The sequence below is a fragment of the Bufo bufo genome, chromosome 2 (assembly GCF_905171765.1).
Source record: "Bufo bufo chromosome 2, aBufBuf1.1, whole genome shotgun sequence".
In the NCBI taxonomy this organism is placed as follows: domain Eukaryota; kingdom Metazoa; phylum Chordata; class Amphibia; order Anura; family Bufonidae; genus Bufo; species Bufo bufo.
The window spans coordinates 680,119,830-680,144,252 of record NC_053390.1 but is presented as its reverse complement, the minus strand read 5'-3'; the positions used below and the strand labels follow the sequence as shown (position 1 = coordinate 680,144,252).

Sequence of the window (24,423 nt, the reverse complement as noted above, 5' to 3'; positions counted from 1 at the left end):
GTTTGAATGAAGCGTCGGCATGCACCCTGCCACTCCACTAAAAGTCTATGGGACTGACGGAGACAGCCGAGCATGTCGATGCTCTAGACACTGAATAGATGGCAGGACACATGCTTGACCTCTGCTCCATTCAAGCTCCTTATCACTGTGGTTGTACTGTGAATAGGACGGGAGGGCTCTAGCAATTGTGTAGATCTCAGAGATGGGGCCCCTAGAGATCAGACAGCTATAGGCTAATTGCACATGAGTGTTCGGTCCAGGAAACACACTCTGTGTGATGGATGCATTTCCGAGACCAGACACTGCACAGCATCCTAATGATTTATAATGTTGTGAGTTCCTGGCTGACTGCAGGTCTACAGCATTATGTGGGTACAGTGCAGTAGACCTGCGGTCAGACAGGAATTTGCAGCATCATAAATCATTATGATGCTGTGAGTTCAGGCCAGAGGAGCAGAGTTCAGTCTGGAAAATAAGCCTGTCACGTGGAGCCTGTTTCTCAGACCGAACACGCTTGTGTAAAACGGGCCATAATGTGAGAAAACCTCTTTAACAACAGCAGTTTATCACAGTAATCATAACAACCTGACTCGGTCTGTGTTGTACGTCAGGGAATCATTTTCCTTCTTCCAGAAAATTTGTGGTGGGGGCATTGCAGAGACCCGGCACTCTATTCTCACTGGGTATCCTTCAGCAACACCCGTGTTTTGAAGTTTTTCTATGAACACTGGTGGTTTGTGGGCATCCCGTGCTGTTGGAGGAAAAAAATACAGTTTTAGTATTAATCCAAGTTTATAAAAGGTGCTTTCATTACTCATTAATGCCTATCTGCTTTTTAGCCTAATAAAACATAAGGTTTTAGTGCCTGTAGTCTTGGGCTATTCTGTTCTCTGGATGGAAAACATAAAACCCTTGTGATATAAATAGTTCTCACAGAAACCTAATGTCAAATCATAGTAACAATTATTATGTCTTTTTTTTTTGGGGGGGGGGGGGGGAGACAAAATGTAGTGTGATCAGAGCCTAACTTTAAATTAATTTTCCTATGAGCATAAGGACATGAGTAGATTATGACACTTTGGTTTAAAGGTGCCCATACACAGTGCTTGGTCGACAGGTGTTCTTCCTGACCCCAAACACATTGAAGTTCAGCGTGCACGTCTTCTTTATGGAAGAAGGAAAATAAGCTGCTGCCATAGACCTGAGAGCACATAGGGCAGGGCATGTTGCGAACCAACATGTCTCTTCGTTTTTCCCCCTACATCTGCCATCAAGGAAAGTCAGGAAAGTCCTATACACATTGTTGGTTTGGCTGATGTTAGCACCTTAAAGAGACTGTCCCATGAAAAACACTTACTCCCTGTCCACAGTATAGGACAGGATAGGAAATAAGTGTCTGATCCAACTGCTGGGCCCCTGTATTCCTCTGTTTGAATGGTGTGGCGGTCATGCATGTCTGCGTGCACTCCATTCAGCTCTATGGGACTGCCGGAGATAGCCAGGCTCTGTACTTGGCTATCTTCAGCAGTCCCATAGAGCTGAGCCCCCTGCCGATTAGACACTGTCCTGTAGATAGGTGTTTGTCATGGGATACCCCCTTTAAGGCTTAGTTCATATGCAGCTACCTCTGCATGTTTTGTATTCGGTCCACTGTGCCCCCTTTCACATTAGCCTGCGTAGTTATTGGTATATTTTACCAAAGCAAGATTAAGCCTCACCGTGTTCTGCAAAACTGCCTAGCAGGAAAAGGGTTAATTCATCTCTTCATAGATACACCACACAGAAAATGCTAAACCGTACAGAGAAACAAATGGACGGACTGCCAAGGACTACTACAAACAGATGACAAGGAGACTAAGTGCAATACTTTCCAGCTTGTGTATATAGCGCTTTCTTAGCCAAAAAAGGTCTTGAGGTGCAGCTCTGCACGAGGAGCGCACTACAGAGAGCTCGGTCTTCCTAGGTTCAGCTGCATATTTCATGTAACTCTGGGCCATAAACCAAATGCACTGAAATAGCTGTGAATTCTAATGTGCATGCCAAAAAACGGAAAGGGGAGTCCCCAATCTCCTTATATTGGCCTAGGAGACATAAAACAGCTCCGCTCCAGGCCTTCATCACTAAGGTTACAACGTGATTACAGGCATACGGAGTCTAATGGAAACCTGCTTTTCACAGGAGGACTCTGTATGTGGGAATTTATCCTTACAATAGTCCTGGCTAATGAGGCCATTTGTACTTCTGAAGCAAACCTGCTCTTCATGGCTTTTCCCCCCCCGTAAAACATACATTATGAATGGGTGCAAATTCATTTGACAGAAATCTGAGCAATATCTTTGGAGGAAACTTGAAAAGTCTGAACTGCGTGGAGTTTTTGTATCCGTTGCCAGCTACAGAAATTTGAGCTATATCTGGTGCCAAAAATAATATGGCAAACCATAGCAGGTTAACCGACCGTTACCTCACTGCCAAATACCAAGAGGGACATCTCTGTTACTAGAGAATTGCTGATAAGGTCCTGTGCTGTACCAATACTGTCAGAATGACTTACCAGCCACTATGAGCTCCAAGCTGAATGAATTCTGGCCAGCACGGTTAGAGGCCACACACGTATATATCCCTGCATCTCTAGTGGTCACTGGCTCAATGATCAGGGAGTGCACGCCATTCTCCCGCACCAACATTTTGTGAGAGTTGTCTGGACGGACAGGTCTTCCATTCAGTTGCCAACTCAGGTCAGGAGTTGGTAGTCCACTCACCTGTTTTATACAAAATGCATAGAATATTACTGTTGTGTTCTATGAACAGAATGAAATAATAATATAGTTATAACATGTTAATAAGGCCTCATGCACACGACCGTTGTTTTGGTGCGCAAATACTGCGGCTTGGATGCGGACCCATTCACTTCAATGGGGCCGCAAAAGATGCGGCAGCACTCCGTGTGCTGTCCGCATCCATTGCTCCGTTCCGTGGTCCGTTTTGTGGACAAGAATAGGCAGTTATATTAATGGCTGTCCGCGCCGTTCCGCAAATTGCTGAACGCACACGGACGCCATCCGTGTTTTGCAGACCGCAAAACACACAACGGTCGTGTGCATGAGGCCTAAGGTATATTAAAGGGGATGTGCAGGCATTTTATACTGATGACCTATCCTCAGGCTAGGTTCACAGAGTATTTTCAGGACCTGAAAAAAGACAGATGTTGAATCTTTATCAGGTTTTTTTTTCTATGCAGTTTTCTTCCTTTTTTTGGGCGGTTTTGAGTGCGGTTTCGGAGAGGATTTTCATTCCTGGCTATTTATAATGGAATTCCGGTGGAGTAGGACAGGACACTTTTTTTTTTCCACGGTGCGGTTTTTAAAACCACAAGCAGAAAAAGCGCTGTATGGTTTAACGCATGGATTCCCTAATGAAATCAATGGGGAAGTTCTGCACAAGTTTTTGGCGCTGATTTTTAGCCTAGCCTTACAGTCTCTTCATGAGTAAAGCTAGCTAAATTGGCTTTAGTATAATACATTGTACAATGAGTTGCAGATAAATTCCAGACAGTGGTATTACGGTTGGTTATTGCTGCGGGCTCCTAGTGTGTCAAGCCTCGTATACATGCCCCATAAATATACAGCAATGTAGTTTATTTTTATGAAACTCTCAGCACAGACAGGTATCATAAACATCCCACGCGACAGGGGATGTCATTGGCTGTGCAAAGCGCGTGAGGTCAACATCTGATTGCTGCCATGTGTTAAAAAATTAGCCATGGAGCTGTCATTCGTCAAGTAGTCAAGTTACCAGATGTAACATCAAGTGCACCCGTGTATGCCTGTTTGGGATTTACTTGATCTCTGACTGTGACATATGGAGGGATTTCTACTGGGAAGTGCTACTCTTTGTATCTTATAATCAACCTTACAAAGAGCTGACACTGGGCTTCCTATATCTAACGGGTGGGAAACAGAGAGTACTACAGGTTTAGACAAGAATATAGAAATATACCTATGGAGGAGATTTACTAAGCTAATTGTGTCAGACTTCCAGCTTCATTTCTGCCCCAAAACTGGCATACTACAATGCTTTGCATCATATTTATTATCATAATGTGTTTAGAGGGTTTTTGAGCCATGCTTGAAAAGGGACCATAGCTTAGGAGGGGATGACTTAAAGGGAACCTGTCACCGGGATTTTGTGTACAGAGCTGAGGGCATGGGTTGCTAGATGGCCGCTAGCACATCCGCAATACCCAGTCCCCATAGCTCTGTGTGCTTTTATTGTGTAAAAAAAACGATTTGATACATATGCAAATTAACCTGAGATTAATCCTGTAATTTGCATATTTATCAAATCGTTTTTTTACTCAATAAAAGCACACAGAGCTATGGGGACTGGGTATTGCGGATGTGCTAGCGCCCATCTAGCAACCCATGTCCTCAGCTCTATACATCAAATCCCGGTGACAGGTTCCCTTTAAGATGCACCAAAATTGAGCCAAAATTTTGGCACATGATATATGTGAATTATATAAGTGAATTGGTGCATATTTTAATGGCTTTTCAAGTTAGAGAGGGTTGAATAATTATTATTACCGTCGTTTGTCCTCCATGCACTTTGCCAGCAGCGCAATCTCTCTTTTCACAGGGCAATGTGCCGATGATGATTCTGGGTGCCACATCAAATATGCCATTACCAATGGGCACCATGGGCCAATTATAGGGAACGAGCACGAGTAGAAATGTACCCAATAATTGGCATATGTTTCAACCAATGTAAAAGCCAAGCAATACTTAAAAAGGCTCATTCCATGAAAGTAATGAAACTATTCTACTAACAATCTAGTCTACACAGTCCGATATTTTATGTGATGTTTTTGCTATTCCAAATCAGAAGTGAATCCGGAGGAGTGACAAACAAGAAGAATGGGTCCCTCCTGTACAAGACAGACACTTCTACATGATTCCATATGTCGAGTGACATCTTTCCTCTATCAAAATTAGTTTCCAGCTCTCGCCAGGCTTCTGTGAGATTGGTGTGTATTATCTGTGTGTTGGAGCGGCACAAGCATTTCACAGCTCCTCTATGCTGTCTCTGGGAAGCAACTACTGGCCCAGCGGAAAGTGCATGCTGCTTCATTACTCAAAAGAGGAAATCTAGCTCAGAAATAACTGTACGGATTTAAGCTGCTTTAAGTGACAAAAGACAACACCAGCTAATTTGTCTTTCAGCGCAGTCTAGATCTATTACCTGATCAGTGGCTATGAATATCATAAGCTTTTCTCAAGTTTCCTTTCCCATGGGAAGGTTTAAGAGGCAGGAAGAGACATGGAACAATTCTCTCTTTGAAGCATTACCTCACTACACATGTGCCAATAATCTCTAAATTGCATTCCCCTGATGCTTAACTTTCTAAAGTTCTCTTACGTAGTATGAACTGCTTTGAACCATCTCATGACATTACTCGCAGTTGGTACTGGTGGACCTTGCAGACAAGCAATGGTCACCTAGTTTGCGCACTGCAGTTGTGTAAACACATGAAGTCACATTGCTTAACAGCGAGCTCAGATGAACCAGAAGAGTATATAATAGGCTGAAAGAAAGAAGTGTAATAAAGACTAATCCTGGAAATACATGTTTGGAACATACTTAACTCCCGGTGCACCTGTGATGTCAGTCCCTGCCACTCCAGGTTTCTGGGTGGCACTGGCAGGGATGGGAAGACTCAGCGGACCAGTCAGAGCAGATAGGTTGACCTTTGGGCTCTATTTGAAGCTGGCTGTGTATTAGATCCAGTTTTATCTACTAGGATATCCTTTTTTATACCCTTTGCCAAAACTTTTACATTTTCTAGAAAAATGGAGTTCACAGAATGCAGACTATGATTTACAGTACGTGTTTCGTTCCGCAGTATAACTGAGCTGTGAACTTTTCCTGATTCATTACCTTGCAATCCATCCTGCAAAGCTTTCCTTCTTGAACAATGAGATCTCCAGGAGCTTGCAAGAAATGTGGACGGAAAAATCTCTCCTGGATAGGTTCATTTTCATCACCGCTATCTCTTGACCGAGACCGGGGTCTACAACGAAAAAGTAAAATAGTTTCCTTCCACAGCAATGTGCATTTACAATACACGTAGCTAGACAATGATGCTATCAACCAAAAATGTTGGGTGGCCAAAAGTCTACATAAAAATATTCCAGGATATTGTTTCACAGTCTTGTGGTAAGACACCATATAATGAATTGGTGATACATACCACGTGCAGTCTATACATCATGTCTGAGTAATGTTTTTATTTTTAAAGAAATGGAAAAGTATGAGGGTTAACATTGAACGAATACCTATAGCAGATAAAAGGGGGATATTTATTAAGATGTCTGTTGGTAGTCTTAAAAGGGTTCCCCGGGAATGATTTAAAATGGCCACCAACAACCTGGCCTAGAATGTGACCAGCACTGGTTGCCTCCACTTGCAGAGCTGCTTACTGGGGTGAGGGTATGGGGCCTCAATACACTGCTCTACAATAGATGATAGTGATGTGATTCTGCCTATGATATGTCATCATGGCTGAGCAGCCTAACAGGAAAACCCACCAATATGTAGTATATGCAAGTGCAGAGTGTAGTGAGGTTTGCCCCCTCTCTGCTCTAGACAGCTCTGCAAAGGAGGCAACCAGTTTTGCTCATATTCTAAGACAGGTTACTGGGGACCATTTTAAATAATTCAGAGAAAACCCCTTTAATTAGTGCTAGGCTGGTGCGAGATGTGCGACAATTATTAAAACCCACACCCCTTATAAATTGTGGTGCATCTTGGGCCACTCATGCACCAGATTTCTATGCCAGTACCCTAATCACCCATTAATTTAATGTCTTAAGTATGACATATAAAACCTAGGCCCTGGTCAGATTCTTTGTTCACTTGCCATACAATGTTTAGTGAAGTGTCAGCTTTTATGACCTGTGTATTTTAGTAAATACTCATATTCACATAAAATAATTCAGAAGCATCTCTGCATTGTGCTGTGTCTCTCTCATTCTTTCTAGAAATGTATGAATAAACTGACAACTGGGTGCTGCCATTGTCCTGGACAATGAGGCATGTCCCTACATGCTGAGACTGGCAGACATCCCTATTGACAAGGGAAATATTAATGGCCAGATGTTAATTCCTTCAGAAATTTCCAAGTAGAATAACTTAAGAAATAGCAAAATATAGAATTATCAAATAAGATGCTCCAGAATTGTTATTTTCTGGGAAATATAAGTATTTATTACAACACAAATGTCAGTAGAGCCAACAAGTCCTCTTTAAACAGTGGGTTTAAGTAATTTCTCATTTAGGAAGGAGAACATTCTCCATAATAAACAAGGTATTAGGGAAAATTTTACTGCAGCTTCCAGCTTCCCTGCCAGCAAACTGTGATCTGCTTTGAATTTCCTATTAATATGGTACCATTTTTTTGTACCATATGTGTCTTTTATTCATGCTTATGGTGGCTTTCCCTCAGCTGACAATTAGAGACAACATGGCAGTAGGCAGGGTTCTACTTGGGAGAGTGTTGTGGAGACAATACGTTCTTGCATCAATGTGGGTGGAATTGGAAATATACAGTATAAAAAGGAGATACAGGTTAGCGCCAATAAGGGTGCGTGTTAAGTGTGGCTTGTGAGAAGGCCATCACTATTGGTCATGTCTGTAGAGAAAGGGAGACTGTAGAGGGTGGAAACGTGCAAGCGTTGGTTTGAATCATGCTGAGCCAGGAAAGCACCCCTGAGAGAGAGCAAGACCCAGACCCATAGCAATAAACTTAAAACACCAGATAAAAAGACTGCCAAGTGTGGCAGAAACTGTATAGAGTGGATAAAATCTACACAGAGTGAAAGCCACCACCCTTTAACTACAGTAGCTGTTGGTGTATAGTTGGACCGTATAGACAAAGAAGAAAGTTCTGGAGTGCTTCTTTAACATATAATATACCTTCTAACATGGGGCTGTGATGTTGGTGTGCGAGTACTTCTTCCTCTCTGGTTCACAGCCTGTACCATCAGCCTCCCAGTGCAGCTTACTCTGCCCTATTAATTAGAAAACAAATCTATAAATTGACTGAAGAAATATTTATACATATTGTAAGGAGAAACAACATATAATAAAGGAACACTTGAGAGCCCTCCTAATTATATAATGTATATATAATGTGCCAACGTCTCACCAGCAAACCGTGAGATCCAGCAAACCCCACCATCCTTCACTTTTCTTAAAAGAGAATCTTTACAGGCTCCTCTGACATACTTATTGGAGAGACATACTAAACTAAATGTCCCGTAATTCAAGCTCAATTTACAACAGAAAACTCGTGTGCACACCTTGTACCACATTATGATGTGATGTAGACAGTTTCTATGCCTCACTGGACAAGGAGAGGTGGCCTTGAGGAAAAGGGGGGTGTTTTCATGGGAAGGGGCATGGCATCAAATGTTACACTGTGTGCCAAGACTGCACCAAAATCTTGTGCAAAGTAAGCCAACTAATAGGTGGTGTAAAGTTATTCAAACGTGTTTTAAGATGCACCAAATGTATCATACAGCCTGAGCCACTGTAATCAATTTGGTGCATCTTTTGTCTGCCTAGTGCAGTTATTAGATAGGGTTAGTAAATATACCCCATTGTCTCCTGGTTGCATGGTCAAACAATCATACTGGGGTACCACACTGGGCTGTGTATGATCTGCTTGGAACATTTAGCCCTTAGAAGGTCTTAAAATTAGGTATTTATTCAACAAAAATGAAGCCAAAATTGAAAAGCCATGAAAATACTAAGTACACCCTGTGAATCAATAGCTTGTACAACCACCTTTAGCAGCAATAACTTGAAGTAGTCATTTTCTGACTTTATCAGTCTCTCACATCATTCTGGAAAAATTTTAGCTCACTCTGCTTCACAACGTTGCTTCAGTTCATTGAAGTTTGTGGGCATTCGTTTATGCACAGCTCTGTTAAGGTCCCTCCACAGCATTTCAATTGGGTTGAGATCTGGACTTTGACTCGACCATGGAAACACCTTGATTCTCTTCTTTTTCAGCCATTCTGATGAATAATTTCTGATGTGCTTGGGATCATTGTCCTGTTGCAGTTGGATAGATGGTCTCACATTTGACTCTAGAATACTTTACTACCCAGAGGAGTGGTTGACTCAATGATTGCAAGGTGTTGGGGTCCTGTGGCTACATAAGAATTACCTCCCCACCACTGTGGATGTATTTGTACTGATATGCCTTGGTTTCTTGCCAAACATAGCGCTGTGCATTATGGTCAAACATCTCCACTTTGGTCTTATTTGTCCAAAGAACATTGGGGGTCATATATGACAAGATATACAACACTTTTGTGGCTGTCTGGCACAGATTATGTCACATGTCATGGTGTGGCAGAATCTGCGACTTCTACTCCGTTCACGCCAGGTCTAAAAAAGTTGGTCGTGGCGTGGGTGGGTAAGGGAACAGTCCGGCATTCCCGTCTAATTCATAATTTTCTACGCCTGGTTTAGGCATAGAAAAAGGTCTAAATGTAAAACACCAAGGAAGCTGTCTTACATTTAGAAGCGGCGGTGGATCCGCCGGTGCCTCTACATAACTTTGGCGATCCAGCTATAGGACTTATTAAGACCGGCTTCTAAAATGCTGGTTTTAATAAATGTGCCCCACTGTTCCAAAAGTCTTGTGGTTTGTTCAGAAGCAACTTTGCAAATTTAAGCCTTGCTGCCATGTTGTTTTTAGATAGAAGAGGCTTTCTCCTGGCAACCCTTCCAAAGAAAGCATACTTGTTCAATCTTTTTCTAATTGCACTGTCAAGAACTTGAACATTTAATAGGCTCACTGAAGCCTGTAGAATCTTAGATGTACAGTAGTTCTTGGGATCTTTGTAATTTATCTGAGCATTGCATGCCGTGACCGTGGGATGAATTTGCTGGGATGTCCACTCATGCGAAGATATTCAGCTGTCTTGAATGGTTTCCACTTGTGAATAATCTTTCTCACTGTAAAATGACGGACTTAAAATTGTTTTCCAGATTGATGGGCAGCAACAAATGCTTCTCTAAGATCACTGCTGATGTCTTTCATCCTTGGCATTGTGTTAACACATGTCTGAATGCTGCCGACCAGCAAACTTCCAAAACTTCTGCTTTGATAAAGGTATTCACATTTGCTGATTATCATTTAATCAAGGGCATTTGATTAGCAGTACCTGGCTGCTACGTACCCTCTAAACTCATATGGAAGCAGCAAAGATGTTCTTACTTTTTCACAAAGGTTTTTGTTAAATAAATGATGACACTGAAATTTGTCATGTCTTGCTGTTCATCCCAGGTTGTGTTACCTAGTTGTAATACCTTCTAAGGAACAGATCTTTTTTACTGTTATGTAAAACTATAGAATTCAAAGAGGGTGTACTTAGTTTTTTTCTCATGACTGCGTAGTATTTCTAACAGTTTATTGAACATGATGTCCTGGACTAATGTGTGGTTCCACTGTAGATCTCATCATAATCTAAACACTTAGGATCACATCTGGGATAAACAGCAAGATGCAGCATCCTGACTTAGTAAACATGTCATCATTCTGTATACACATGTAATATATGGCTTACTATCTACCAGGGACAGTAATGCTGATTTGTCATGCTAAGCATACTGCCATTGTATGGAAATGGTAAATGTGTTACTTCGGTGTGATTAATACAAGAAAGAATGGGTCCCATGTCAGGAATATGCTGACTGAATGCAGTGCCAGATACCACTGGTGCCCAGTGGACCCAACCACCATACAACGGGAGGCTTCCATTGTGTTGATGAAAAAAAATAGTGCTGCATATTGTACTATGTTTGCCATCAAATATTATCGAGTCTGTGAGCCCCTGACGCAGATGCGAACATAGAGTTATGGTGTTCTCTACTACAGTCCTATTTTCTTCACTCATTTTGTAGCAGAGCACATCAGAGTAGAAGGGGGAGACTTGGTCATGCAACTGAAAATTATACAAGTATACAATGTAATGGTGAAAGGAGTCTTAAATATTAACAACTTGCAAAATGCAGAGAGTAATTCTTCTAATAACAATACCGGCATTTAGTTTCTAGAAGCATTACACTAGAAAGGGAGAGTGATGGCTGTATCTAGTAATAGTCTACAGATGTGATCATCTAGCATGTCTCCCTGGAAAGGAAAGGTGAGGAGCATTGAAATTACACTCTCATATTGTATACCCATGTGAATGTACATAATACATAGTATAATAAAGATATTCCTGCACGTTTTTGCACTGCAATAATGACATCAATTTTAGAACTTGGAGGCAAAGAAGGTCCCTAGTGCTGGAAGTCCTCAAATAGGCCAACTCAAATTGACCCTTCTTAAATCCTTGAAACAAAAGTGGAAAAGGCGCAGCAGACCTCCCGACAGCCAGGGCCTGTAACCTAGCAGCATCGGAAACACAACACACATCTAATGTTTGGATTATTTGGTGCGGCAATGACAAGAGTTTATTTGCTTAGCATATAATCCTTTTTGTGTTTTTATCTTGGCCCAAAATTCGGAACAGCCTTAGCGGGCGTATATTTCACTTTAGCTGATCTGTAATATTATATTCCCATCTCCACGCTCTGCAGTCTTATGTCACAGAGGAATCGCTTATTTCATGTTTTTCTCATGGCAGTCAATGCCTAAGAGTTTAAGTAAATGTGACCGCCAGATTTGGGATTCACATTCAAGGGTTCTGCAAGATGAAGCATTAAGAGAAAGTAAGTACTGTATTTTCTCATGCTCCTGTCACCCTTGTGTTCCTAATATTAAACAATGATTTCCTCCTCTTTCCATTTACTTTTTCCCTTTTATCTAGATATGTATATTGTTTTTGTTATCTCTCATTTAGGAATATCTGGCTCGGCTGGTTGAGTTTGATGTGTACTCCACCTTCAAGATTGATATGTGTCACTCGGTCTTAAAGGGGACTAGTTCTGGGGCCTTTAACCCACCAGGATACAGTTAGGGTTTAACATACCCATGCCAAAACTGTCCATTCCAGCACTAGGTATTAAAAGAAATTACCTGAGAAGACTTTGGAGAGGAGTCTGGCACATGCGCCGTGAAGCAAAAAGTACTGTACTGTGGAATGTGTTGGACTCATCTGTGGACTCTTCTCTCGTAATTTATATAGTTTTTTTTTTATACCTTATGCTGAAATGGACAGCTTTGACCCCGGTACAACATGCTTGTGGTTTAGTGGACCCAAACCTAGTGGCAGGTTTTCTTTAAATTGTCCTTAAAACATGTACTTCTCACCATATATGTCTATTTAATGGTCAGGCTACTTTCACACTGCACTTTGCAGCGTACATTGGAGCTAAACATGGAGAAGATTTCCAGTGTATGCCTCCATTCTATAGCTACGCAACCGCATTAGTCGCCTATAGGCATCCATTTTAAAATAAACGTTCAATGAAAGGTATACATTTTTTTCTAGATGCCTCTGTAGGAAATAGTGCAGCATACAGAAAAAAAGGCATACCAACATATATTAGCTGCTGCGATTTGCTTTCCGCCCTGGGATGCGGAGCAAAACGAATCTGTCATGACCCAGAATGCAAGTCAATGGGGACAGATCCGTTTTCTCTGACACAATAGAAAACTGATCCGTCCCCCTATGACTTTCAATGGAGTTCATGACAAATCCGTCTTGGCAATGTTAAAGATAATACAACCGGATCCATTCATAACGGATTCAGATGGTTGTATTATCAGTAACGGAAGCGTTTTTGCTAACCCTGGCAGATCCAGCAAAAACGCTAGTGTGAAAGTAGCCTAACAGGTCACGTTACAAATCTGCTGACAGATGCCCTCGATGGAAGGCCTCGATGGTAAGGTGTGTCTTTTTGCTGATGACACAAAGATTTGTAACAGGGTTGATGTTCCTGGAGGGATACACCAAATGGAAAAGAATTTAGGAAAACTAGAGGAATGGTCAAAAATCTGGCAACTAAAATTTAATGTTGATAAGTGCAAGATAATGCACCTGGGGCGTAAAAACCCAAGAGCAGAATATAAAATCAGTGATACAGTCCTAACCTCAGTATCTGAGGAAAGGGATTTAGGGGTCATTATTTCAGAAGACTTAAAGGTAGGCAGACAATGTCATAGAGCAGCAGGAAATGCTAGCAGAATGCTTGGGTGTATAGGGAGAGGCATTACCAGTAGAAAGAGGGAGGTGCTCATGCCGCTCTACAGAGCACTAGTGAGACCTCATTTGGAGTATTGTGCGCAGTACTGGAGACCATATCTCCAGAAGGATATTGATACTTTGGAGAGAGTTCAGAGAAGAGCTACTAAACTAGTACATGGATTGCAGGATAAAACTGCTACAAGAGGACATAGTTTTAAATTAGAGGGGCAAAGGTTTAAAAGTAATATCAGGAAGTATTACTTTACTGAGAGAGTAGTGGATGCATGGAATAGCCTTCCTGCAGAAGTGGTAGCTGCAAATACAGTGAAGGAGTTTAAGCATGCATGGGATAGGCATAAGGCCATACTTCATATAAGATAGGGCCAGGGGCTATTCATAGTATTCAGTATATTGGGCAGACTAGATGGGCCAAATGGTTCTTATCTGCCGACACATTCTATGTTTTAAATGGCCAGACTAATTTATTTTGTGTTAATTATGTGTAATTATTACTCCTCATACAAAAAATACATACCCGGGTAACTTTTTATCTCTAATGAGTATATGAATTGACAAATCCATTAGGATGTCTGGTATCAGACTTTCTCAGAATGGACAATTCTTATAATGACGATACACATGAAATATATCAACCACACCCTTGCGTGGTAGAGATAAATTGCTGTGGTTGAACTGGCATTTGATGAAGGTGAGTTCTTGTTTGAATGTGCTCTCAGATAACAATACCTGTGGGTTGGCAGCCATGATGGTATAGTTTCCGTCATCATCCAGGAGAGAGGCAGAAGTATGAAGGGAGCAGGTCCCATCAGGTTCTCTCTGGATCCTGTAGTGTTCACTTCTTTTTGAGATTTGTTTGCCATCTTTAAACCAATATATCTGTAGATACAGAGAAAATTAGTAGAAGTTAGTCACTGTAGGAGTAATGACACGTATCAAGAAGCACACACAGATATGACAGCTGTAGGTCTAGGCTGCTGCTCGTATACCGCTTTCTAGTCCAGCATATTAAAGAAATGAGCACACTGATCAAAAAGCTTTTTTAAACATAAAAAATATGGATTTAACCAAGAATGCTAATCTCTGAAAGGTTACAAGACATCCTCACTTTGTGGGAATATCATGCATTCCACCCAAAGAGGCATGAAATCAGAGGGAGGAATCTGTACTGCTTCAAAGAGAAGACTCCAGAAAACCCAACAAAGCCATATCTTAATTAATACAGTCTTAGCAATGCAGCATGGAAAATGGGCAGTATGCAAACAGTTTTTGCCTTGGGTCCAGTGAGGGTTACCTATCCAGATTATTGGGTCTCCATGATGCTTCAACATTTTCAAAGAGTCACAAATCCCCGTCTACTTGACAGATGCCAGCTACAGATATCATCAGAAATGTTTTTCCACCGATCGACCTATGTTGCCAATTTGTAGCATATAGGCCTAACAAGTTTATTATTTCTATAAACTCTTCCTGCCTATCATCCTTCATATTACCCCATCGTTGAAGCAGAATGGGGAACTTTATTCAAGTGATTTCCCAGCCACCCTACTGCAACATTCATAAAGTCTTTTTTGTATGAGAACATGGACTTGACAGCAAACTTAACCCCCATCCCCCATGTTTCCAATGGTCATGTACGACTACTGTTGCTTTATAAAGACGATGAATCATGTAATTGGACACAGATGAAAGCACAATAAATCCAGCATCTCTCCTACTTAGCTGTACCTTCCAAGCCCCCGGCTGTATGAGAACACCGCCTGCTCATTGTGTGTGCTGTACAGAATGTGCCACGTTTCAGCAGGAAGACCCCATTACCAGTAATAGCTTGTAGGTAGCATAAAGGTCTCTTTCTCCATTCAGATATGTGTATGTATCTACAATCAAAAACCAACACTGGGGGGAAATTTATCAAACTGGTGTAAAGTAGAACCGGCTTAGTTACCCATAGCAACCAATCAGATTCCATCTTTCATTTTCCAAAGGAGCTGTGAAAAACTAACTAAGCCAGTTCCACTTTACAGCAGTTTGATAAATCTTCCCTCGATTCCCCCCCCCCCCATCACCATGTACAACAGTAGGTTTCTTTAGAAATATCTAAGCATTGATCAGCCATAACCACCTGCCTTATATTGTCTAGGTACCAAAACATCTCAGACCCATTGAGGTATAAACCTTGTAAAAAAATGTATACTTTATTTATACTCTGCAGGATACAAGAACGTGGTGTGCTGCGTTTTTGTATCCTTTTTTTCTAATGTATGCATCAAATGGAGGCATAAAACGTGATGTGAACACAGCCTAATGCTACTTTCACATCTGAACGCAGCAAAAACGCTTCCCTCATGATAATACAACCGGCTGCATCCGTTATGAACAGATCCAATTGTAATACCTCTAAAATAGCCACAACAGATAAGTCACTAAAACCATCGTAAGTCAATGGGTGATGCATCCATTTTCTTTTGTGTCCAAGAAAACGGACACCATTGAGTTAAAAAACGGCACCATTGAGTTACATTGTGTGTCATGACGGATCCGTCTTGCTCCGCACCACATCGGGGATAGAAAAAAGCTGCTTGCAGCCTTATTCTGTCCACGATGGGGACGTAACCAAACAGAACGGAATGCGCTCTGGTGCACTCTGTTCCGTTCAGTTTTGTCCCCATTTACATGAATGGGGACAAAACTGAAGTGTTTTCCTTCGTTATTGAGATCCTATGACCAGCATATTGCATTGTCTAATAGCGATCTGCCCCCGGTAAACCACTAAAGAGCATTGGGAGAGTGATGGCATAGCGATCGCTCCTCCCCATTCTATGGAGGAAATTGCTGCATGTAATAGCAGCTGTCTCCTCCGCTAGCGTGCAAGCGATTGCTGGGAGGGTGCTATAAGACGCTCGTTACCGATAATTGGCCCATATAATTGAGCAGCTGATCAGCTGATGAAGGAGCAGACTATCTTATCTGCAAATGGGCATCTTTCATCAGGATAGGGATGTGCTGCTGGTAATCAGTAGGGCTGAATATGGGAGGAAGGGCTGCATCATTCCTCTGACATTCAGTTTGGATTGACCTGTGTAATCAGACCAGTGCAAATGAGTGCCGATGGATGTGTTATCCTTGATTGGCGCTCGCACTGCCTGACCATCAGACCGAGTAATAGACCTTTACTTACTGAAGACACTCAGATAAATACTCAGACCCTATACTCATTGTGCTAATTTAAATTCAGGGGAAAAGCTCAGAACGTTATCTCCCTGTAAACTGACTAAAGAGATAAGGTCGTTTTTAAAGGCTGTATTATATACAGTGATCATGAGGCAATTGCCAGGATGATCTACCCCTTAGACCTGTTGAAAGATTCCAGTTGCCTCGGTAATCAGTGGCAGTATTACACTGCCAGTCTAATACACACTTTAGGCTGGTATTAGACCAGCAGATGCGGCTGATGATTGTTGGGTAGAAAGTGTTCCTTCCTGGCAATCGCATGGTCAGCAGTGGAGGAGACCGCTGCTATCATACGCAGCAATCTCCTCCACAGTACAGAATCATTATTTACCAGCAACAGACCTGGATTAGACAGTACGATCTACCACCGGCAAACAATGCCTAAAAATTGCAATTGCCCAATCATCGAGCATTTGCTCATTCATCGGGTAATCGGCGGCAATATTACACTGCAAGATGATCGCTAACGAGTTATAACTTTAAAACTGCTACCGCTAGGACCCCACTAATCACAAGAAAGGGGATGCTGTCCCCCTCAGAGTACAGTGCACGTCTACTTCCAGAACTCCCACAGAGATGAATGGAGCAGCAGTCCACATGCTCGACCTGGCAATCCATTCATTTTAAGAGGCTCTGAGAGGTACAGGGTCCCCACTCTTGTGACTGGTGGGGCTCCCACAAGTAGGACCCCACTGATCTAATAGTTTTTCTCTACCCTGAAGACAGGAGATCATTTGTAGTAGCTGGAATACCCCTTTAATGTAATGCATGCAGAGAAGTATGGGGTGTGGGATAAATACCTGAGGCTTTGCTATTTATATTTGGGTAACTTAAATGATATCACCAATGCTAATCTAGCACAAGGTTATGTGTCGGAAAAAAACAAGACCTTAACAAGTCTCCATACGTTTAAAGGAGTTGTCTCATGAAAACAAAACCCATCCATGTGCCCTATTAGGGTATATGAATGTCACGCTCAGGGCACACCTCTACTAACCCAAACAAAGAGCCACTTTGTAAGTGTCTGGCTGGCTGCCGCTTCCCCCAGAAAAATCAGATGGTTGTTGTGGCAGCCAAGAGTGATTTCACAGAATAACCATTAATTCTAAAACATAACTTTTAATAATTACTATTAATATATTGGACCCTTTAGATAAAGAAATAAATATAAATAGGCAAAAACAAAATAAGAATCTATATAGCTTTCCTCAATGGCAGGACGGGTCACCAGGTATCATAATAATGATGTGAACGGGAAACTATCCCTAATGCTAACCCTATTGAGTAGGCCCTGCCTATAAACGGAATAGCCGTCTTGATAAGGGCGATCCCGTGTCTCGTGCCTCCTGTTGTACCCTGGAGGACCCTAAGATAGGTGACAGATGGGATGATTCCTATTGGGGAACCAGGTCTAATCTATGCAGTTGCCAAAAACAAAAAACAAATAATGTGCAAGAAACAACCCCCCTTTCCCCCCCCTTTCCACCAGAGTGGTGATGAGTAGACCACCCATAGATAGATAGTGCAAACAATCAAGAGAGAATAATAATAATGATAATATAGAATAAACAGTGATGTACAGAGTAGGGGTAGAGTGCCCAATTCGCGCTACTACCCTATGCGTCCCTACGCGTGTCGCCTTGTTGGTGTAAGGCTCCTCAGGGGTCAGAGAACCAATAGTAACAGAGTGTCCTAAACCACAAATAATAATGACAAAAAAGGGAGGAGAAGAAAGAAAAGAGACCGAGATGTGTCTTTCTTTTCTGGTATAGTGGTCACTGAATCTAGAGCCACCTGTAGATATTAAATATATGGTATAACTACTTAGTGTAAATATATCACTGTATCACTAGAAAATCTGTAAACGGGACTTGATACTGCACCACATTTGCAATTACACTAAGGACAGCAGCCAAGAGTGGTTACAAACTCTTGCACAAATTCTGAGACAACCACTTTAACAACTTTGCAAATACTAAATTATATTTTTTTGTCACCAGAAACAGCACCACTTTTGTCCATGGACTGTATGTGGTATTGCAGCTCAACCTCAATTCACTTCAATGGGAATCAGCTGCAATGCCGGACAAAGCCCATGGACAAGTACAGTGATGTGACGTTTCGAAATCCTGGTCTATCCCTTTAAAGAGGACCTGTCACTTCTCTTGACATGCCTGTTTTAGGTATTTATCCTACACTCCACACTTGTATTCATAATGTAATAATACTGGAGCGTATTCATATAACATTTTGTTGTACCATTCCTCTGTTATTGCTACTAGTAGCTCATAAATGAATTGCCAACAGTCTGCAACAGTGTCCAGCTGGGTGTTACCACTCATAGGATAGGGTCAATCTGTGCAGAAATATGAATTGTTATTGCATGGGAAATGCAAATAGTTACTAAAACAAACATGTCTGGAGAGGCGAGAGGTCCTCCGATTTACAATAGCAGCAACATTTTTCAGGTTACTGATGGAAACAGACTGGTTTATCTCCACTGTGCCATCCGACACATAAGCTGGCAGCTTTTATATTACTGTGTTGTTGCCACTGGTGTATTGTAAGAAGAATACTGACCTAAGCCTTGGATATGAATAGAGAGGAAATATCTTTTAACTCCTAAACAATACAAAATAAGAAAAGTAAAACATGCACACAGTTTCTCAGCATGTCATGTCGATTTAATCTGAGCTGTTAAGTGGAGATGTATGTAATCACACTAATTAGATGCTGCCTTTCTACAGGCTTAACATAAACTTTCATTAGGCTTCTCTCCAGCCCATCAGACGTGTGTGAACCCAGCGTGGATGCTAATAGTTTACTTCTGGAATGTCTAGCATATTGTCTAATAAACAGGTTGCTACGATACTGTTGCTGTGTCTGTAAAGTGTACTGGAGCTGCAATCTGCCAACCCTAATAATTTTCTCAAGGATAAGAAATATCCCTTTATGACATTCATTGATCTCAAGTTTCTGAAATGTAATGTGGAAAGAAGAGAAGAAAGGTCCCATTGAGTGCAAGTGAAAAGTCTGGGAAGTATAAATAATGGGCGTCTTTTTCTCCCACACCGCCGGCTGCCCTGCTATTCTGAAATGGAACGTTAAACATTTATTAAGGAGTATGGCCAATACACTCTATCTTCCAAGTATAACATGGACTGCAAATTAGAAAAACTAGTCCTACAAAAATGTAATTAAACTGTGCACATTTTTTTTTAAAGAAAATTGGAAAACAATTTCTGTCATTTCTTTATATAAAGCTGAGTTTATTTTTAAGTTCTGACTTTTAGCCAAATAACACAATGCTTGGAACTGGGTGTATGTGACAGGCCCTCTTTTGTTGCGGTACATACTTACAGGCATTGAGGTATTCATCTGCGGTATGTGAGCTTACACTGCATGTATTGTCTGGGGAAAGTCCTGTCCGCATCAGATATGCATTCCTCACCGTGATTAATACATCATTAATGCCAGGTAAGCTTATAATATTTTCTAATACCCTATTACTAAAACAAAAAAGCCCCAGATAAGTTTATACAAATCATCGAAAAAATAGTCGTCATAACTTCCAGCAGTATGACCAGTGATCAACCCACAATAAGTCCACTTGATTCCAGGGTCAATAATAATGCTCTGGTCTTACCAGTCCATCATAGACTTCCTAAGAACAATGCTTAAATGGCAAACTACCGTACACTGCTGAGGCTATAAAAATTTTGAAAAAAGTCAGGAATGTACGCTATAGCACAGTATGTATTCCTCTGTGTTAGCCCTAGAAGAATATCTGTCCTGACAAAGATAACTCCACAAAAATCACCCTTAGAGACTCTCATAAAGCCCTACATGAATAAACATATTATACCAAAGCATTTACCTCTTTATCAGGACATAAAGCAAATACCGTAGGTCCATAACATAGTGCAATTTAAGGAGTTGTTCAGAATTTTGATATTGATGGCCTATAAATATAAAAATTTTGGACAACTCCTGTAATTGCACTATATTATGCACCTATTTGCTCCTCTGCTGATCATATGTTTAGTTGTAACTACACTGTTTGATTCAGTGCTAAAACTACACAGCCCATTGTGTATTGAAGTGAATGGGAGCATCACTACAGTTAGAGCTGTGTAGTTCCTGCTCCTAAAGCTAAAAAAAATTGCCTTAAAAGGGGTTGTCAGAGTTATGTTAAAAAAAAAATCACTGTAAATATGATCAGTAATATGCTACCCTGTCTGCAGTCTGACTGATACTCAGCAGCATGTTATATGTGTAGGACTATGTGTAGTCCCAGCTGTATAGTACAATGGCACTGTTCATACACACAGGATCTTCCCCCTACCTGTTCTTGTGCAATGCTCTGCAGACACTTACTCACAGCCAGCAGAAGAGTACAGAGAAGAGAACTCCTCCGGACTTTGTCAGCTCTGTGTTTGCAGGGTGAGGAGGGAGGGAAGATCCTATGCATAGCATTTGTTTCCTCACTGCCTGCACCTGCTCAGCAAACTCTCCAGCCCTGAGTCTGTGCTGCTGATGGTAGAAGGGGTTAAACTGTGCGGAAGAATCCAGTGGGAGGGGAGACACAGGGCAGACAGCTAGGCCAGCAGAATGGGCAGTGTAGGGGCGTGGCTTATCACTCCAACCAGCACAGCTTTCACAGTGACGTCTTGTGCATGGAGGCAGACCTGCTTCCTCAGGCTTGTGCATGGAATGTCAACAGAGCAGGGAAAGAAACTGACATCACAGGTCATATGACCCTCAGCTAACTAGCAGAACGGGGCCACTGTAAATGAAGGAAGTGAATTGAAAACCCTTACATTTGCATAGTTAGAAACATACACAGAACAAAAAAATAACTTGGACAACCCCTTTTAGGGGTTCATTTTTCCTTGTGCAGTTTCCTATTACAATTATCAGACTGAGATAACTCATATAGGGTTCTTAGCAAGGTGGGAAGTACCGCAGTACAAACTGTGTCAGTTTCTGCAGCGGAAAACACTGTGGACTTTGCAAAGGCTACCAAATGTAGGTTTTATTTTTTCATCTGCATTAGCCAAATGAAAGCTGCTTTCCATTATCCATGCATAGCAGAACACATTTTACATTCTGTAATTTCACTGGTAAAGTTGCATAACTTGAAATGGCATATTTTAAGCCACACAAACATGAGCACACTGTCATTTCCGAGATCAGAGAATAAATTGCACGTCTTCCTTGAAATCAGTGAGTCTGGTACACACATAACATAGCATTAAGAAAGCACACATTATGAAATAAACTCCCCACATCTTCCTTAAAACTCCTTGGGTTTGGCACCCTTTAAATCAAAAGCAGATACATATTGTATATGAGCGAAGCTGCTTTATAGGACACAGATGTACCAGGTATGTAGGTATGTAGCATGTATTTATTCTTAAATATGATTTAGCACACTCGCTGTGATGGAGAGGTTTATCAAAAGATCTTAAGAAAAAAAAATGCAATTTAAAGGGTTTTTGCCAAAAATATTCTAAATTTTTCAAACCAACACCTAGATCTGAATCCTTTTGAAAATTTACTATAGCCACTGAGTTATTCAATAAAATGTATCTGTATAGCGCCACCTGCTGTTTCTTCTTTTCCTTATTTCTCCATCCACCTCGCTGCGGTGGTTGCACACGCTCAGTTTAAAGCTTCAACTATAACCAGTCATATCTTATGTTAGAAGCCAATGTGGAGGAGAAACCCAGGGTCGAGCAAATCCAGTTGGCATGCTATGTATAATTTTAATATGATGATCTCTTTTATATTGTGCAATATGAACTAGCATTTAAACTGTTTCATATAAATGCTCTTGAACTGTTATGTGTTTTCAACCTGGCTGGTTCTTTTTCTCAGCAAATCTGGAGTATTGGGTAAACACAAAGAAGTTATTAAAGATGTATTCCCATCTTTACTTACTTATATAGCGCTGACATATTCCGTAGAAGTTTACAGACATTATAATCATTCGCTGTCCCCTGTGGGTCTCAAATTCTAAATTCCCTATCATTATGTCTTTGGAGTGTGGGGGGGAACCCGAGTACCTGGAGGAAACCCACGCAAACACAGGGGAAACATACAAATTGTCCCTGGTGAGAACCTAGGACTCCAGTGCTGCAAGGAAACAGTGCTAACCACTAAGCCACCATCTGTCCACAGTATACCTTAAATATCCGATCAGAGCAGTGAATGGAGAAAGCCATGCATGCTCAGCCTACTCTCCATACATGGCAGTGCACAACAGGGTCCTATACTTGAGATAAAAGTGGGTCCAAAAGGTGGGACCTACACCTATCAGACATTTATGGCAAAATTCTGTGGATATGCCATAAATGTCCAGATGAATGAACCCCTTTGATGTCTAATACCAAATTCAAAATTCGACTTATTTCCTCTTGCCAGAGAGTGGTGCATCATGGGAGCCCAGGTGCCAGTTACACAATTTGGGCTGTGAGGTCTCTTTCCATGGGGAATAGCAAAATTTTCAAAGCAGTTGTGGCTGTGAATGGAGGCGACTACATGAAACTCAAAATTGGTAAGGAGTAAAGCAAGGCAAGCAAAATCAAGCAACTTTAGACTTCAACTACAGTATAAATGGTTCAGACAGAAGGGAGGTCACATTCCTGACTTTTGACTAAGCTTGTACAGAGTAAATCTGAAACCATACCTTTGGTTTTGGATTGCCAATGACCTTGCAGGTGAATGTAGCAGGCATCCCTTCAAATATCTTATAATGCTTCAATTTTGTCTCAAAGTAAGGAGGAGTGCTGTCCTCTTCAAAGTCTTCTCCATGTTCCACTTCATCATCTGATTCTTCAACCGAAGACCGCTCAAGACGATACTCTATTTCACTGATAAGCCTCTGCTCAAAGCTGGACACTTTGTATTCCTGCCGGATTGAAGGAAAGATTAAATTAATAATCCTACAACAATTTCATGTTTTGCTCCCCTTCATTTCTGGTACAAGCCTGAAATAAAACAAAGTTTAGACTAAAAACTGAACTTCGATCATGCTGGACTGAAGGCTTCACCTATCCTTCCACCACAAGGGAGCTGCTCATTCTGAAATATAACTGAGCTTTTTATTAAACCCATCACTGCAATCTGCACAAAGGATGTCCTGCAGGCATCTAATAAAAAATATAGTAGATTGTGGTCTGCTCAGAGATACATTACTGACATTCACATTTTGTCTCTACACCTCAAGGATAATTTATTATCTCAGGGGAGATGGATGAAGGGAGACATTAGTCTGTAAGTGCTTCAGTCTATGTATTTACAGCCCAGTAAATGTCACATGGAGAAAACACAATGTGGTAGTGTTATCTGTCAGTCCATTAGACAGAAGCCGAGTATCATATTGTGCCATAGGAATAACTTGAGTCTCTCCGGAGAACTATATACTACATGTTGTGTTTAAGTGCTTTTATGATCTTTTCTTGTATCAGTTCTCTTTGCAGTAAAGGAATGCACAAGGAGACCAATGCTGAGGGTCGCATAGGAGGGCATGATGTGTGTAACATTTCTAAACATTCCTGAAGCCTAACGTGGTATTTCTAAAGTTATTTCTAAGATACTGACTTATAAACAGGTGATGATTGGTTCCAACACCAAAGTTTTCTATTAATTCCTGCGGATAAATGGATACAATGTGTGACTTTGTAGAGTACTTACATATGGGGATTATCCAGTTGTAAGGTAGAGGGTATTATGTAAAAATACTATGCTTGGAGACTACTGAGAACATGATATGTGGATATTGGTGAGAATGCAACTCAAGTAATGTCTTAAAGAGGACCTTTCATGGGTCCAGACATTATGAAATAACTAGCAGGTTATGTAGGGCACTGTGCACGGATGTAATATTGCTTACTAGTTTGTCTGGGCGCCACTCCGTTCACCCGCTGTGCCCCCCTTCCCAGTTTTCCTGTCTGGTATACTAATG

The 24,423-nt window shown here is 41.3% G+C and overlaps 1 protein-coding gene across 5 annotated transcripts in view; it reads right to left on the bottom strand.

The window, feature by feature from the left end:
• The window catches only part of PALLD (palladin, cytoskeletal associated protein), a 366,817-nt gene that overhangs the window by 5,695 nt on the left and 336,699 nt on the right, over positions 1-24,423 (bottom strand). For all 5 annotated transcript variants that reach the window (XM_040418647.1, XM_040418648.1, XM_040418649.1 and 2 more), the window contains 6 exons: positions 23,146-23,367; positions 13,953-14,102; positions 7,972-8,066; positions 5,935-6,067; positions 2,552-2,759; positions 586-751 (listed from right to left, as the gene is read on the bottom strand). In XM_040418647.1, the coding sequence (XP_040274581.1) occupies positions 586-751; positions 2,552-2,759; positions 5,935-6,067; positions 7,972-8,066; positions 13,953-14,102; positions 23,146-23,367 (974 nt within the window). The remainder of the gene's footprint in view (positions 1-585; positions 752-2,551; positions 2,760-5,934; positions 6,068-7,971; positions 8,067-13,952; positions 14,103-23,145; positions 23,368-24,423) is intronic.